This window comes from Homalodisca vitripennis, chromosome 3 (assembly GCF_021130785.1).
Source record: "Homalodisca vitripennis isolate AUS2020 chromosome 3, UT_GWSS_2.1, whole genome shotgun sequence".
NCBI lineage: Eukaryota > Metazoa > Arthropoda > Insecta > Hemiptera > Cicadellidae > Homalodisca > Homalodisca vitripennis.
The window spans coordinates 59,976,281-59,991,466 of record NC_060209.1 but is presented as its reverse complement, the minus strand read 5'-3'; the positions used below and the strand labels follow the sequence as shown (position 1 = coordinate 59,991,466).

The window sequence follows — 15,186 nt, the reverse complement described above, 5'->3', positions numbered from 1 at the left end:
ATAGTTCATGAAAATGCTACGTAGGAATGTATAAATGTATTGATTTATGACCTTGGGAAGCAAATTGAAATGCATGTTGTGTGAAAAATCAATCAATAACTATTGCTGTCCTTTTATTGACGTTTCCTCTTACAAAACTAGATTTGGCATGCAGATATAACACTGTGACATGCCCATCTATACTGTGCGTCGACATGCAAACCCCACCTCCAGTACCCGTAGCGATTAATAAAAACCAATGTTTTGTATATAATTTCTTCTTTCCAGAAGGAAAATAGATTTTACTCTGGCAAAAGCTTAATTTTAAAAAAATCTATCAATGCACGCTAAAATAAAATTGATGCCAAATTTTACTTAGCCCTTTAAGGGTTAAATTAAATCAGGTTGAAGGGAGATAGCAACTGTACTCTAAAAATTTGCACTTATCACAGTTAAAGGTTCGCATCACAAACAGACCACTTGTGGATTACCACAACTTCCTAGTTAAGGTCAGCTGACATCATCACTAAGTTTTGAATTACCGTGTCGTAGAGTTGTTTAATTTCTTATTTTATTTGTTCTCTATAATTAATAAATCTGTGTTAAACGAAATAATGAATTGGCTCTCTTTAATTGTTATATTTGTAACAGATAAAGTCTTATCTGTGATCTGTTGTGTTTACTAAATTCCCAGTTTATTGGGATATATAATTATATTTTAATATTTTAATTATCACTACATTAATCCTATACCAAAGCTTCACATACACAGCCTATATTCAAACTTGAAATGTAACTGATCCATTGGAAAAATTATGTCTTATGTTTTACAGAGTTACTTGATACTGCAGAAGAAATAAATACAGAAGATGTTTCAAGAAAAACTAAAGACCATTCTCTTAATTCCAAGATAAGTGAAAATGACTTTGACAAAAAGCGCACAAACGTACGAAGGAGTCCACACAGGCAAAATGAGAAATTGAGATCAGAAGATCTTAGTGCAGAGAGGCCTAGTGAGAAGCAAACTGTTAAGAGACAACGTTCTCCGACTGAAAGTCCACCGAAATCCAACGACAAGCTAGTTGACGCTCGTGAGTTACTTAACCGTAAGAAAGCTGCTAAGCTATCAGACAATAGGACAAAGTCAAGGAGTAGAGAGAGGAGCTGGAGCACATCGCCCCCTCGCAGAAGAAGAGATTATGACAGGGATAATCAGAGGTACAGAGATGACAGAGACAATAGGAGAGTGACACGGGAAGAAGAGAGAGAACATGCAACTCGTCGTGTTGGTCGGGAGGACAGAAGGGAGCGGAAATGTACACGTGAGAGGGATACGTATTCTACCAAACGTAGAGGGGACGATAGGACATCCCGCCGAGATCTGGACTCAAGAGACAATAGGAAGAGGGATTCGAGTGGTGAACCTCCTTCTAGCAGAATTCCTCTTGAAAAACCGTTCAGGAACAAAGTTAACGAATGGGAATCTAGTCGGACATCTAAAGTGAATAATTTGTCTGAAGGTCGCAAAGTGGGAATGGATTCATCAGTAAAAAGGAGAGATTTAGAGGTAAATCCAATTTACAAAATATTTAGTAGTTACTTTCTCATTTTTACAATATATAGTAGGATTATTGTAACTCTCATGATGATGGTTTACTTAAGTGTAGTTAAAGGAAAAGTAGAAGTGTTATGAGCAGGTCAGTTGAGAGGGTCCAAAATTTAAAAAATATATACCTTTATAAATGTATAATGTTTTTTCTAAGTGGAATTTGTTTTAAAATCTAATTCATCAATATAAAATTTGACTATTTTTGAAGAAAGATGATTGAGGTGAGGATATTGAGTACTCTTCCTTTCTAGTATTATATGAATAAGAAATATATTCATTTCTTTTAAATTACTAAAATATATCGTCTTTAAAAATACATAAAATGCATTTCTTGTAAAATGTAATTTTTATGTAGTTTTAATCTCAGTATTTTTAGAAATTAATATATATTTTTCCATCTTTATCCCAAGCTTGGAATTTAAATTCTGATTACTACTTACTGCAATTTCTATTGGAAATTCAAGGTTTCCAATCTATAAGTGCTGAAAAATTTTAAAATTTGGGTTTGCAGTTAACTTTATTGTTATTATTGACATTCGGATGCTGGTTATAATAAAGGTTGCTCAGAAAAAGTATTAAAAAAATTATACTTTGATTTTACTCATACAAATAAGGAAAAACTCTCTCCCCTTAAATTTAATGTTATTTTGAACAAAAAAATTAATTACATTAAAATAAATAAAAGATAGATAGGATTTTTACAGTTAATGATTTGAAATATAGTGATGAATATTCAAAGAATATGAAGCAATTAGAAATAATTAAGCAAATTTGGAAATTACAATGATCAGGAATAAGGACTTTTTAAGTTGTAAAAACAAGTTATAAATATTTTAGATTTCATTGGAGTTTGTCATATTAGCCGAGCAAACGCAGTAAACATACTGGCTAGGGCATAGTGGTGTAAGCAGTCTGTAGTAGATATAGTGAAAAGCCCTTGTGTTGTAGGAATCTAGCAAGCGAAGTGGCCTGGTGTCTCACGTGGTAGCTAGGCCTCAAGAGCCTGAAGACTCCGTGGACACTCCTGTACCTAGTGTAGTTAAGATAACTCCGAGACCTCGTAGGCCTCCCTCCCAGCAGGCCAGCAGCAACCTTATCATTAAGGCCATCTCAGAGGCCAACAAGTCCCTTGCTAATATACCACAGCGCCCAGATAGCACACAGGTTAGTTATACTTTTGCTTTATATTGTCCTATTACTCCACTTCATTTACAACAATCTCATTTGCACCATTCAGGGCTCATTTTCAGCGTGAGCTAGATCATGTTGGGTTTTTGACACTTGGAACAAAATCAATTGTGGGCTGGAAATGGTTATTGATTAATTCTTGTTCTACTACTTCTAAAACCTAAATATACAACATGTACAATTTCCAAGATTTTTCTCCATTGTAAATTTTTAGGATAGTAATTAATTATTGTTATAACCATATAAAAATACTATTTATTTTAGTATAATATTTAGCAGCTCAATGATAATGCAAATAATAATTTGAAGGAGTGTATCTTTTAGTTAGATATGGAGAGGTTAAGAATTCAACGATATTGAGGAGATGGTCATTTTGCCTCATCTCCTCAAGATAAAAACACCATTGTTACACTGGCAGAGAACTAGGCCTCTGTTGTAAACATTGAGGTTAGGGCAAGATAAAATAATTGTACTAATATCAATTACACGTACCTTCATCTAACAGTTCAAACTGTCAAAACTGTTTGGACTGTTTGTTGAATGTACGTGTTATTTTTATTAGTCAATCCGCAGGTCAGGACTATATAATATAGAAAATAAGAAGAAAAAAATTATGTGTGCAGATCTTATATTCGATTGATCTTTAGTATAAGGATTCAGAAGTAAAGCATTCTTGGTAGATAATAGTCAACATATATTATTATTCTATATTTACCTAAAATCATTTTTGTGACATCACAATATTGTTACTGAAAAATTAAGAGAAATTTATCATATAGTAAACATGTCTGTGAAATTTTATTTTTCTTTCCTGTTAAAAACTGTTTACACTAACAATTTCTCTGCTCAATAGCTTAATATTTTCTATTTTGATCTGATTCTTTAATTGCTGATATAAGTCTTATATTATTTAGTCACACATCGAAGCAATCCTTACTTCTGATGCATGACGCATTTCGCACAATTACGGCATTGTCAAATGAAAAACACAGTGAAAGCTCACACACTCAAACATATAACATTAAATAAATAAATTAAAAGTTTCCCTGGACCGCTTCTCAAAGTGAAAAAATATGGAGAAAGACATAACAGTACAGCCGAGTGGAACGTCATCGTGCACGGACTGGTTGATTTGTTTCACACTTTTTCCTGGTCGAGACATCTTCTTTGTTATCAGTTATGTTTCGCTAAGTCAACCGTTTTTGTTTTTATTTATAATAATGAGATCTTGTTGTATAAGATGGCTCCTACCATTGATTTTTTAAATCATTGCTTTAAAAAAATTATTGCTCTTATTTGTAAACTTTTATATATTTTTATGTCTTCTAATTTGTTTTCTTTGTCCCTTGTGACCGTGATGCAATATTTCCATATTATCTGCTATGCTGTATAACAATGGTTGCAGTTATTCAGGTGCTCAACAATTTTAGACTGTCTGTTAAACGAATTTAAATGTTTAAACAAATAGGGATTATCAGTGGCAAATTTTATTTGATTATGCATTGTCATATATCATTTTTTCATAAAAGTTTGTAATTTTTACTGTTCATACTTTTATAAGTAATTTTTTATTTTTTTTATTTAATACTTCTTTATGTATTTTGTTTTGTTTTAGGGGATGGGACCATACCTACAGAAGTTGTATATTTGTATTAAATCTAAATTGCAAAATATAAAAATTATTTATACATTTCTTTAGTTTTAGAAAATATATAACTTGATGGACTCATTTCATAAATTTTTACTTCTATATTGATAAAACTTGCAACAGAGCATTTTTTTATGAAAATTTATATTACCCTGGTAACACTATATTACAACAATAATATTTTTTTCATAAATGAAATGGTATTATATCACATCACGAGTTTAGCAATAACATATAATTGATCAATAACGATACAAGTACAAAATTATGTATCATAAATCGTCATATTTATAAATCCGGAATGCATCAATTTTCTTATGTGTCAAAATTTATATCTTCGAAGTTAAAAGCAATGTTCAAATTTTCTTCTCATGTTAAAAAAATACAATTTTATTTATCTACTAAACATATTGTGAACACATATCCCTAATTGTTTTAACATTGTATTTACAAAAATGTACAATTATAAACCTAGTTTCAGTTGGGGTACTGAGATCTTACACTGTCTAATCAGATTCACTACCGCTGTCATGGTCTGGTACAATTTCTAACAACTCTCATATATCATCAAATCGATATAAATAGTTCCTATCCATTTCAGTTGCATATAATGTTGATAAACATTCAAAATAAAAAATAAATAAAACTTGCTAAAATACAAATTTGATAAGGCCTACATAGATTACGAAACATAAGTTATTTTGAAACAAAACACTAATCATTTGTTTCACTACATCATCCATCACTCCTGTGAAGGGGAATACTTTTTGAAACATGTTTATACAACTTGACTAAATAATAACTTCAAATAATATTACGTATTTGCAACAAGAAACATAAACAAACTAACCAATACGTAAACAACAGCTCAGCAATGACAAGAATAAAATTGAAATACAATATTCTACTTCTCTCTGACTTGTAATGAAATTGAAAAGTACTGAACTTCATAGTAACCGATACGACGATTTATCCGTTATCGAATGTTACCATTGCTTATTCGAAAAGCATTGTAATTACTTTCTAAAATGGTTTTTTCACGATGATGTTTGACCATCGCTACAGTGGCGATCACTGTTGAGAGTGATAGACCGTCGCTGCAGCGATCGTCACCAGTACCTCAGTTAACACCTGCTTTGAAGAGCATATTAAAGCACTTAATAAAACTTATGCAGACAGTCTAAACTCATTGAACATTTGAATAATTACAAGCATAGCAGATAATGTGGCAATATTCCATTGCTGCTATAATAGATAAAGGTTAAGTAGATATTAATAGATTGTAAGATAGAAATATGTACAGTATATTGAACAAGTGAGAACAATATTTTTAATTAAAGAATTGGCACACAGTAGTCCAATTAAAATTTCTTGCGAATAAAACTTTTTTTAATCATTTAAAAATTGACCAAACCAGTGAAAAAATACTCAGATTAGTTGGGGAACAGATAACAGGTCCATCTGATGTATAATAACTGGCAGCAACCGGGCCAGTCCGAGTTTCCACTTGTTATTAATGCAGCATGTTTAATCAGCTCTTGCAGTTATACGCCTTATCGCAACATCACCTAATCGTAATCATGAATTCCGTACAACATGGTGAGTAAACTCATATTTTTATAATAAAAATATTACCTAAGATGTTATATTTTAGTCCTATTGAATGTTATGTTGTTAAAATAATATAATTTTTAAATTATAAACCTGCAGATTGTAGGGAGTGTAATGAAATCTCAGAATTTACTTACTAATGTGTTGCTGAACATATCAGGAACTGAGTACCACTTATTTCATCTGCAAATACTTGCAAAAGAAAATTAATTTTAAATTATGTTAAAGTTGAGTATTGAGCTGAAAACATGTATGAGAATGCTAAATAAGGTAAAATGTGGCTTCACAAGTCATGTTAAAAAAATTCAATAGATTAATACGACATATTTTTCCAGGGAATGTTTCATTTTGCGTAAAGACATGAGAACTTCTTAAAACTCTGAGAGAAAGCAGAGCATCATTTCTTAATCCCGAAAAAGATATGTTTGGGTTAGATACAGTGACAGACGTCCAATGTCATGAAATTAATTTTTGAGTTAGCAGGTTTTTCGAAGTTCTGAAACAAAAATGGATAGTGTTCTAGAGCTATACCAATTTTTCTTCCACGCATCAAGAATGGCTAGATAGTTACTTTGTATTTAATAATGTAGATTTACCATAAAAATGAAAAATGAGTTCCAAATAGGAAAACCTAGTTTAAGTTTTTCAGCTAGCAACCTGCAAACTAAAAAATGTGGCTTCCTTGCACAGTGAAAAATTTTTAGACGAACTTAGTTTTGAAACTCAGCAAAAAAGCAACACAGTGTGGGAAAATAGATGCTGCTTTGTTAGTCAAAGCTATTCTAACACATCCCAAATGACCAAAAATAATAAAAAGAGCATACTACAGTGGTAAAATAATTAGCTCCAGCAAGGATTTCTCCTGTATTTATTCATTATACAAGGCCCTAGCTCTAATAGTATCATTGAAATTTACTAAAGATCAGTATGTAGTAATGAGTCTGAAGTACAAGTACCAGCTACATCTATCATGCAGTGAATAACAGTACTTAAAGCCAAAAGTTATGCTATCTGCTGTCAAAATGTGTTAATGCAAAGCATTATAGACTTGACAATAACTAGTCAATTTTCAGTAAAAGAACTTGAGTTCAAGATGAAGCTACACCTAATTATATATGTAAAATGGGGAACTGATGAATGTGGCAGTTTAATTAAATATAAACAGAAGGTTCAAGAAATAGATAACTCCAGCATCATAGTCTCTTCTATGATTCCTCTTCAGCTAGATACCAGCTAGATCTGTGACAAATAAATAAAAAGTGTGGTGGCAAAATCCTTATACGTCATCAACTTTGGTGCTGCCTTGCAATTCGATTTCAACATGTACAAGACTGAAGTGTACAAGATGAATCAGGAATCAAATTTGAGATCTGGTACCAAGAGAATTCTATATAAACGGAAAGAACATTTTAATTACATACAGTTTTGCAGAGACAATAGTAGATGCGATAGTATACAACACTTTGGAGCACAACAGTCAGACAAAGGTTTGCAAGATATTTCTAAACGTTAAAAAAAAACTGTAAAATCAAGAGTGTGATTATACTTCATTAAGTGACAGCAATAGCAATTTAGGTTTAAGTGAGATGTGCTACAAATTTACTCCAAACATTATAAAATAACATTTTTAATATATATATAAACATATCTTAGCGTAACTACATCATAACTTTTCATTCCTTTCACTGTTTATCCGCTAGATTTCTTATCTGGACTGTGCGGCATCAGAAACCATCCTATTTATGACAGGACCTCAATAATAGAAATACAAACAAAGCGGTTGACTTGACCACCGAGATGTAATTGATAACAAGGAAAATGTCTTGACCAGGGACATGTACATTAACAAACCAACTAGTCCATGGATGACGCTCAATTCGGTTGTAATGTTATGTCTTCTCCATATTTTTAACTCTGACGAGCCATCAAAGCGAACTTTTAATTAATTAATTTCCTGTTATGTGTTTGAGTGTGTGGGCCTACACTGTTTTTCATTTATTTGAGTGTGATTTTGACAATGCCGTAATCGTGTTAAACGTCATGCATAAAAATATATGAATTGCTTCCAGCTTTAAGGACAAAATATAAAAATTTTAACAGCTTAAATAAGTAAGTAAATAACTGACACTAGGAATTAAAAACACCCTGGTAAATTTTATTTAAAAAATTTGGAAACAACATTCATTGGTATTGTTACTGCTAATGATTGATATCAGTTATTTTTATGCATTTTGTAATGTAAAATGAAGCTATCATCACATTTTTATACTAATCAGTGTAAAATATTTGTTAAAAAATATTTTTTTATAATTAGAATATATTTTAAAACTAGGAAATGTTAGTACAATTTTAATATGCCTTAAGTTTGTTAATTTTTCTCAGGATTCTCGAAAATTTTATTCACTTGGGGTTCATTACATATTTTTTTATGTCAAGAACCGTTTCAGCATAAAATTTCTGTTTTTTATTTTTGTTTTAATTGGATCTAAAAATGCAATAGATATTAAAACCAAACAATGATCTGACCTAGACATTCCAGGCCCCCTCTGGTGAGTGAATGGTGAACTAGACTGTCTAATATGTAAAGGTCAAGATTTGTACGTTATTTGGCACTATTTACTGTATTTCACTCAATTAACTAATTGTCTTCCAACATCCTCCATCCCTTTCCCATGACCATGAGTGTTCTGTGTGCCTGTGCGGAAGGTGTTTGATTGTGAAGTGCATGACACAAAATATGGCACTGACAGGAGGACGCAAGAGAAGTGGAACACAACTCGTCAAAACACGTCAACCATAGCGATGCAGTTAGAGCACTCAATACAGCGATACGTTACATCAAACAGACCGACCAGTCAAACAGTGATGTAGCAGTGCTCACCAAGTGGCGGAACTTAGCACTCTCTGCTCTCAACGATTCGTAGATTTTATATGTTTATACATAAGGTTTTACACATACAAAAATTACAAAACATTTTTTATAGATCTCAAAAATGAAACCTATCCATAAGTAGTACCATAAGGTAATCGTTGTAAATATTTATTCAATTTTTAATTTTAATACACCTTAAAAATATATAAATCATTTGAATTTTATGTTAAAGTAGACATTAACTAATAAAATAGAAAAATTTCAGAGATTGGAATAATATAATGTGCTTTATGTTTAGGAAAAATTAAACTGATATCTTGACTTGTTAGCCCTAGTAAAAGGTGCAATTATTTATATTTATATTTTGATCTTTAATGCTATGTAAGGTCACATTATTTCTATAAAGTTTGTTGTATTAAATTATCCACCTATTAGGTATTAACAATCACTTTGTGTGAATAGATATGTAATGTTGCTTATGATGCTAAAAGTATTCAATTTGTTTTATTTATTAATTTTACTAATTATTTAAATGTTGCATGTATTTAAAAAACATTTATTTTTAATACCGCAAATCAATTTGATATCTGTTGAGTTGGAAAATCTGTTTTTGTACTTTTTTGTAGTCATGTTCATTCTGATTTTGAACCTTATATAAAGATTGTTAAAAAGTATAGGAATGATGAGAAAACAATATAACGATATTATTACAGTAGTAATATGACAGTTTTCATACTAGAGGAAGAGGAGGCTTATCTTGACCAGATTGGGAGGATATTCCTCTTCTTAACATAGAGAGATTAAAAAGATACACAAAAATGGGATAATTCATGCCCACGGGGTATTTTGTCATCCACATTGTTTCTCATGTGTTCTTTTTAATGTCTGTATGTCAAGGATAAGTGATAGATCCTTCCAATGTGGCAGGTAAGCCTGCTCTTTCTATTCTATCAAAACCGTCATGTTAAAATGTGGCTTTTTCCCATATTTAATTTTAAAATCTGAATTTTGTATTAAGAAATAATGTTATAAATAAACTCAGCTCTTAAAATACCCCCCTGAATACTGGAATATAAAGTAGAGGGTGAAATAAAGGTACATGTTCTACACAAAACTTTAGTCAAAGTCCATATTACTGTGATATTTATTTCAATTAGTGAGGATCAATTTCGTAAAATTATTCTGTTTGCATATTTTTGTTTTAGAATATTTTTTACAATTTTAAACTGTAACACGCATTTATATTTATTGTCAAATCTTGTTATAACTGTATACATTAAAGAATTTTATTATTGTTATATTTGATTGCTTGTAAAATAACCCTTGTAATAATCCAACAATCATGTTGATTAGTTTGAGAGATGTTGAGAAAATAAAGAGATCCTGACTCAGAGGACAAAAATGTATCGTATTGAGAGTGTAAATATCTAGAGTAATTAAACAAATATTGATGTGGCTCGGAGGCTAAAATGTAACGTATTTACTACAAATTAGGGTAAAATTAAGACAAAGAGACGTCTGGTTTCAAATGATTGAAGGATACTGTACTTAGAGAGCAATTGCAATAAAATGAAACAGTTACATCCAGAGATGGAAGGACAGTTTATACATGTGATAGAAAGGGTGAACTTAATGTGGCTAGGTGCCAACCCATCGATGTTGATGCTTCATCGAACTTCTTACTTTGCTTTATCCAAGGGGGGGAGGCTTCCAGCTCTTCCAAGGCTGCAATGGGATTCATGGAAGAACAGGTCACTTATAACACCTTTACATTGTTGCTAGCATAAAAGTAGGACACAGGCTTAGAGAGGAACCATCTGTCCATCGCACGCGATGGGAGTTCAGCACAGCACTACTTTGGTACCATGTTTACAAAGGGTATTGGGACCCAGGATGGCACTTCTACTAGAAACAAGTATGAGACAGGAGCATCGAGACCCAAGACGAGACTTCTACTACAACTGAGAACAAAGGGCTTAACCTTTGTGGGTGACCAGAGCATGTAATGCTCAGATCTACTCTTAACAAGTACGAGAAAAGAGCATTGAGATCCAAGATGGCACTACTCTGATAGAGAGAAAAAAGTGTGAGACTGTTGAGCGACCACTACCAGACTGTCATCTCTGACAGGACCAAAGATACACTAACTGCTCAGGCGTCTTTGGGACGCTCCTGGACAGGCAGACAGACATACGAGACCACGTGATGAGTCCACCAATGAAAGACGGCCGTTAGATCAGATGATAGATCCAATGGTCATTGGATCAGCTCATCAGTTTATATTGTATTTTTTAACCATTTTAACTGATAGCAAGGATTCCTATTCTGAATATTAAACTAAAGCCTATGCTAACTGGACATTATTGTAAATATTAAACACATTTGACTTCTTTCATCTTTGAATATTTATCATCAATCAAAGAGATGATTAAGGTAACTGATGTAAATAAATAGCTATAATATATTTTTTATATACAAACAATGGGCATTGTAATCTCTTATAATGCATAAAATTGAGTTTTCAGTTGACAAAAATTCTAATGTCACCTAGTGTTTGAATTTATCTTCTGTTCTATATGGCCCAATAAAACTATATACAGACAACAATTTGTTCTTTGGAATTTTGAACTGCTGCCACTTCAAACACCAGTTCAACTTTGTATTCATTTGTTAAAATTTCTTCTGTCAAGTTGTCAATGAAACCGGATTAACAAAAGGTTTACATAAAAGAAACCAGAATTATCTTTTAGAGCTATATATGTATATTTCTTTTACAAGGCAACTTATCCCTTTCAACATACCCTCATTTGAAATATTTATCCAATCTGTAATTCCATTGTTAGAAACACTTTTTTATATCGATCTTCAGTAATGGCTGACAGCTTCCTCCCTTATTTTATCCTAGTGTCATGAATGCCCTTCCATATCCTTATTTATACTTGGAAATAAGACAAAAATCACACAAAGCAAGGTCAGTATTGTGTGTGAGGTCGCAAGTGTAAAATTTAGCAAATAGTTTTGTAGAAATAAAAGTTCTATTCACATTACTGTTATACTATTTACACACTAATTAGTTCTCTCAAAACATTCTGATGCTATTATTCTCATAGTTTTCTTCAATCAGTACTACTTCAGTTTTTAATCTGATAAAGTAATTAAATAGATATTTCTCTGTCATCTACCAAATTCACTCGTTCAAGAAAAAATGTAGTTCTAACATAAACTAAATGTTTGTATGTCTGAAGATAAAAGAAAAGCACAGTAAACAACAACAACCTCTGAATCACAATTTAGCACAGTCTTTGATTGATAGTGTAAAAATAAAAATGATGATCTTATAATAAAACATTAGTTCCAGAAAATGTTCAAAATGTTCCTGTTATTCTAATAAAATAATCTCACTTTTGTTCTTAGCAGTTAGAAGTAAAATTTGATTCACAGTTTGAGCTTCTCTAGTTCCTCATTCTTATTAACCCCTTGAGTGCCATATAATTCCTGTGTTGCAACACTTGTGAGCTGGTTTATACAACTTACAAAGTTATAAATATTTTTAATGGTCATTTCCTAAACTAACCATTTAAATTTAATAGAAATATGTGACATAATATAAGTCGATGGATTTACTGTATAGATAGCATGGCATGGTCCATATCCCCAACTGTCACAAGAGTCTTAAAAGTGCTTTAGAATTCAAGCATGCTCAAATCCACAAAATAGAAACTTACAAAGTACTTGAATTGCACAACATTAAACCATCTACTTTGGTAACACCTTTATGTATTAGCCACTAGTGTACTGTTATGGCAATTAAACATTGTTACTGTCAAGTCCTCTTAGTTCAAGCACACATTGCAGTTGTAGGAATTGCAAAACCAGGCATGAAACATGTTACACACAGGCATGGTAATCAAGGGGTTAATGTACTTTCAAGGAGTTATCTTAATAAATGCTACATTTAGTATCAGTGATTTTATATTCCTTGTACTTATTCACTGAGATAGTCAGCAAATGAGGTTACAGTCTTCAGTATGAGTAGTTTATTGTATTTGTGGTGACTAGCGAACAAGAAAAGAGCCGGTATTTACAAGAACTCTGCGTCAGTCGAAGAGGATTCCTCCAGAAAAAATTGCCATTTCTATCACCAACCCACTAGCTCTTCAAACTGGTAAGTGAACAAAATTTAGTTTGTGCAAATTTTCATTGTAGTAATATTATGGTTATATTTTGGTGGGAAGTAGGAGTGTATCAGGTGGGATAATGGGGTTCAACTTCCTCTCTTTAAAAAGTTAAATATTTTGTACATTGAGGAGTGACTTGTATTGCAGAAAATATATGTAGTTTTAGTTTAGTCACATTTAAAGTTTATCGCAGTAATAAAGATTACTAATCTATACTGTATACAAAAGTCATTTTGTAGGTGTAGACTGTTAAGCCCCGATCCCCCCCCCCAATTGAAATTCTGGGTAAACCCTTGAAGACAAGTTACTTGAGTACTAACCAATGATACTCAATAATGCTTTTTAATGAGCATTTTATTTTACTATATTGTTTGTTGTCTGAAACTTTCAATTTTTATTTAAAGTCTACAATTTTCTGAGAGTTATTGATCTTATTGTAGGAAAGATAGTTATATATCTGACGATAATCCAATTTCAATAATATGCCGAAACTGTTAATGTCATCAAAGACATAGTACTAAAGACTTATGGTAGCGAAACAATTTTTTAGCTCCAAGTACAAACTCTCAGAACTATAATAACATAAAATATTTTGTATTGGTGTTTATATTGATTTGGTTACCATCTGGGAACTGTGATAAACTACTTTTTCTCAATTGCTAAAATTCTTCACTTCATTTATAATATATCACATAGAGGGAGGAAGTGAACCAGTTAAATGAGATTATAAAAACAATTTTAACATTGGAACAATAATACAGTCGTCTCAAAGGTTTTTTTATAATTAATATTGTTCAGTTACATTTTAGTACTTTTTTATAGTAGATTTATATTCAAAATTAAGGATACATTTCATGCTTAGTGCTTGTAACATGCTTTGACTTGTTGATTTTTGTTATAACTCATAAATGTGTTGTAAAAATAATAAGCAGTTATCCTTATAAACATAAATATGACTGGTCATACAATTAATAGACAAAATAAATAAAAAGCAGAATCTACTCAGTAGATACTATTGCCTAGACTTGGCACTAATCATTTTTGATGTGAATAAACAGAAGCTAAATCTAATTAGTAGTAACTTATCCAGTCCGGAAGAAAACAGAACCTACTGATAATTTACTACTGATAAGTAGAATCTACATGTATCAGAGAGTTAATGAAACGCATTGTGAAGTTTTGTCTGTGGTTGCTTTTTATCAGTACTAACAATCTTTTACTGTACCGATTCCTATTTATTCTGTATGATAAGATCCTCACATAGGCCAGTTGACCATGAGGACTACACAAAGTTATTATCTCAATGAAAAATATTTTTTCTCTGTAAAAGTTACAATATCAGCTACAATTATCATGTTTTTAATAGGGTTTGTATGACAATTTTAAATGTGAAAAAGAGTATTATGTCCATTAAGTATGTAATTTAAGCTTAGTTGTAAATGTAACAAGAAATTAATGAATATAGTCTATTCTATGTTCTTTTCAGCAGATAGCTCAGAAATGATGTACGAAAGTGATGATCCTTCTTTACCAAAAAATGATGAAATCATTAGCAACCGATCCAATACAAACAATATTGAAATTATACCAACTTCTCCTGAAACAGGTATGGTATATTTTTATTTCTTAATTAATTGAATCTTTCCCAAACAGAGGTTTAAACGTTTGATTTTATATTACTTGCCCATTTATGCACTGAGCATTTTCAAACTCTACAATTAATAAAGTAGGTTTTAAAAAATATTCTGTGAAAATTAAAGCTCCCTAACAATTATAGAAACAAAATGGAGATATATTGAAAATTTTACCATTTTGCTTCCTATAAAAATTCATTTCTTGAACTACCTGATTTGATTACTGTGTTGCAGTTTTAAAGAACAGCTGTTTAATAATGCTCATTGTTGGAAATGGAGTTTTCCAACTCTTATTTATGAGTGAATTATAGCATTTTGAAGAGACTTTGCTAGATAGATTGTGCAGGCCTAAAATGTAGTGTTTAACCTTTAAACAGGGTTATAATTCGGTTCGGTGAATATTATCATGTGTTTGATGTAAGAGATGCAAACTGGTTTTTGAGTACACCAGAATGTCAGTTGGATTT

The 15,186-nt window shown here is 31.5% G+C and overlaps 1 protein-coding gene across 2 annotated transcripts in view; it reads left to right on the top strand.

The window, feature by feature from the left end:
• Positions 1 to 15,186, top strand: part of LOC124356972 (zinc finger CCCH domain-containing protein 14) — a 50,805-nt gene that overhangs the window by 13,931 nt on the left and 21,688 nt on the right. The window contains exons 6-9 of one of the 2 annotated variants that reach the window (XM_046808314.1): positions 813 to 1,546; positions 2,537 to 2,752; positions 12,967 to 13,072; positions 14,575 to 14,691. In XM_046808314.1, the coding sequence (XP_046664270.1) occupies positions 813 to 1,546; positions 2,537 to 2,752; positions 12,967 to 13,072; positions 14,575 to 14,691 (1,173 nt within the window). Of the gene's footprint in view, positions 1 to 812; positions 1,547 to 2,536; positions 2,753 to 12,966; positions 13,073 to 14,571; positions 14,692 to 15,186 lie in introns of both variants that reach the window. The other variant, XM_046808313.1, reaches the window with a different exon arrangement.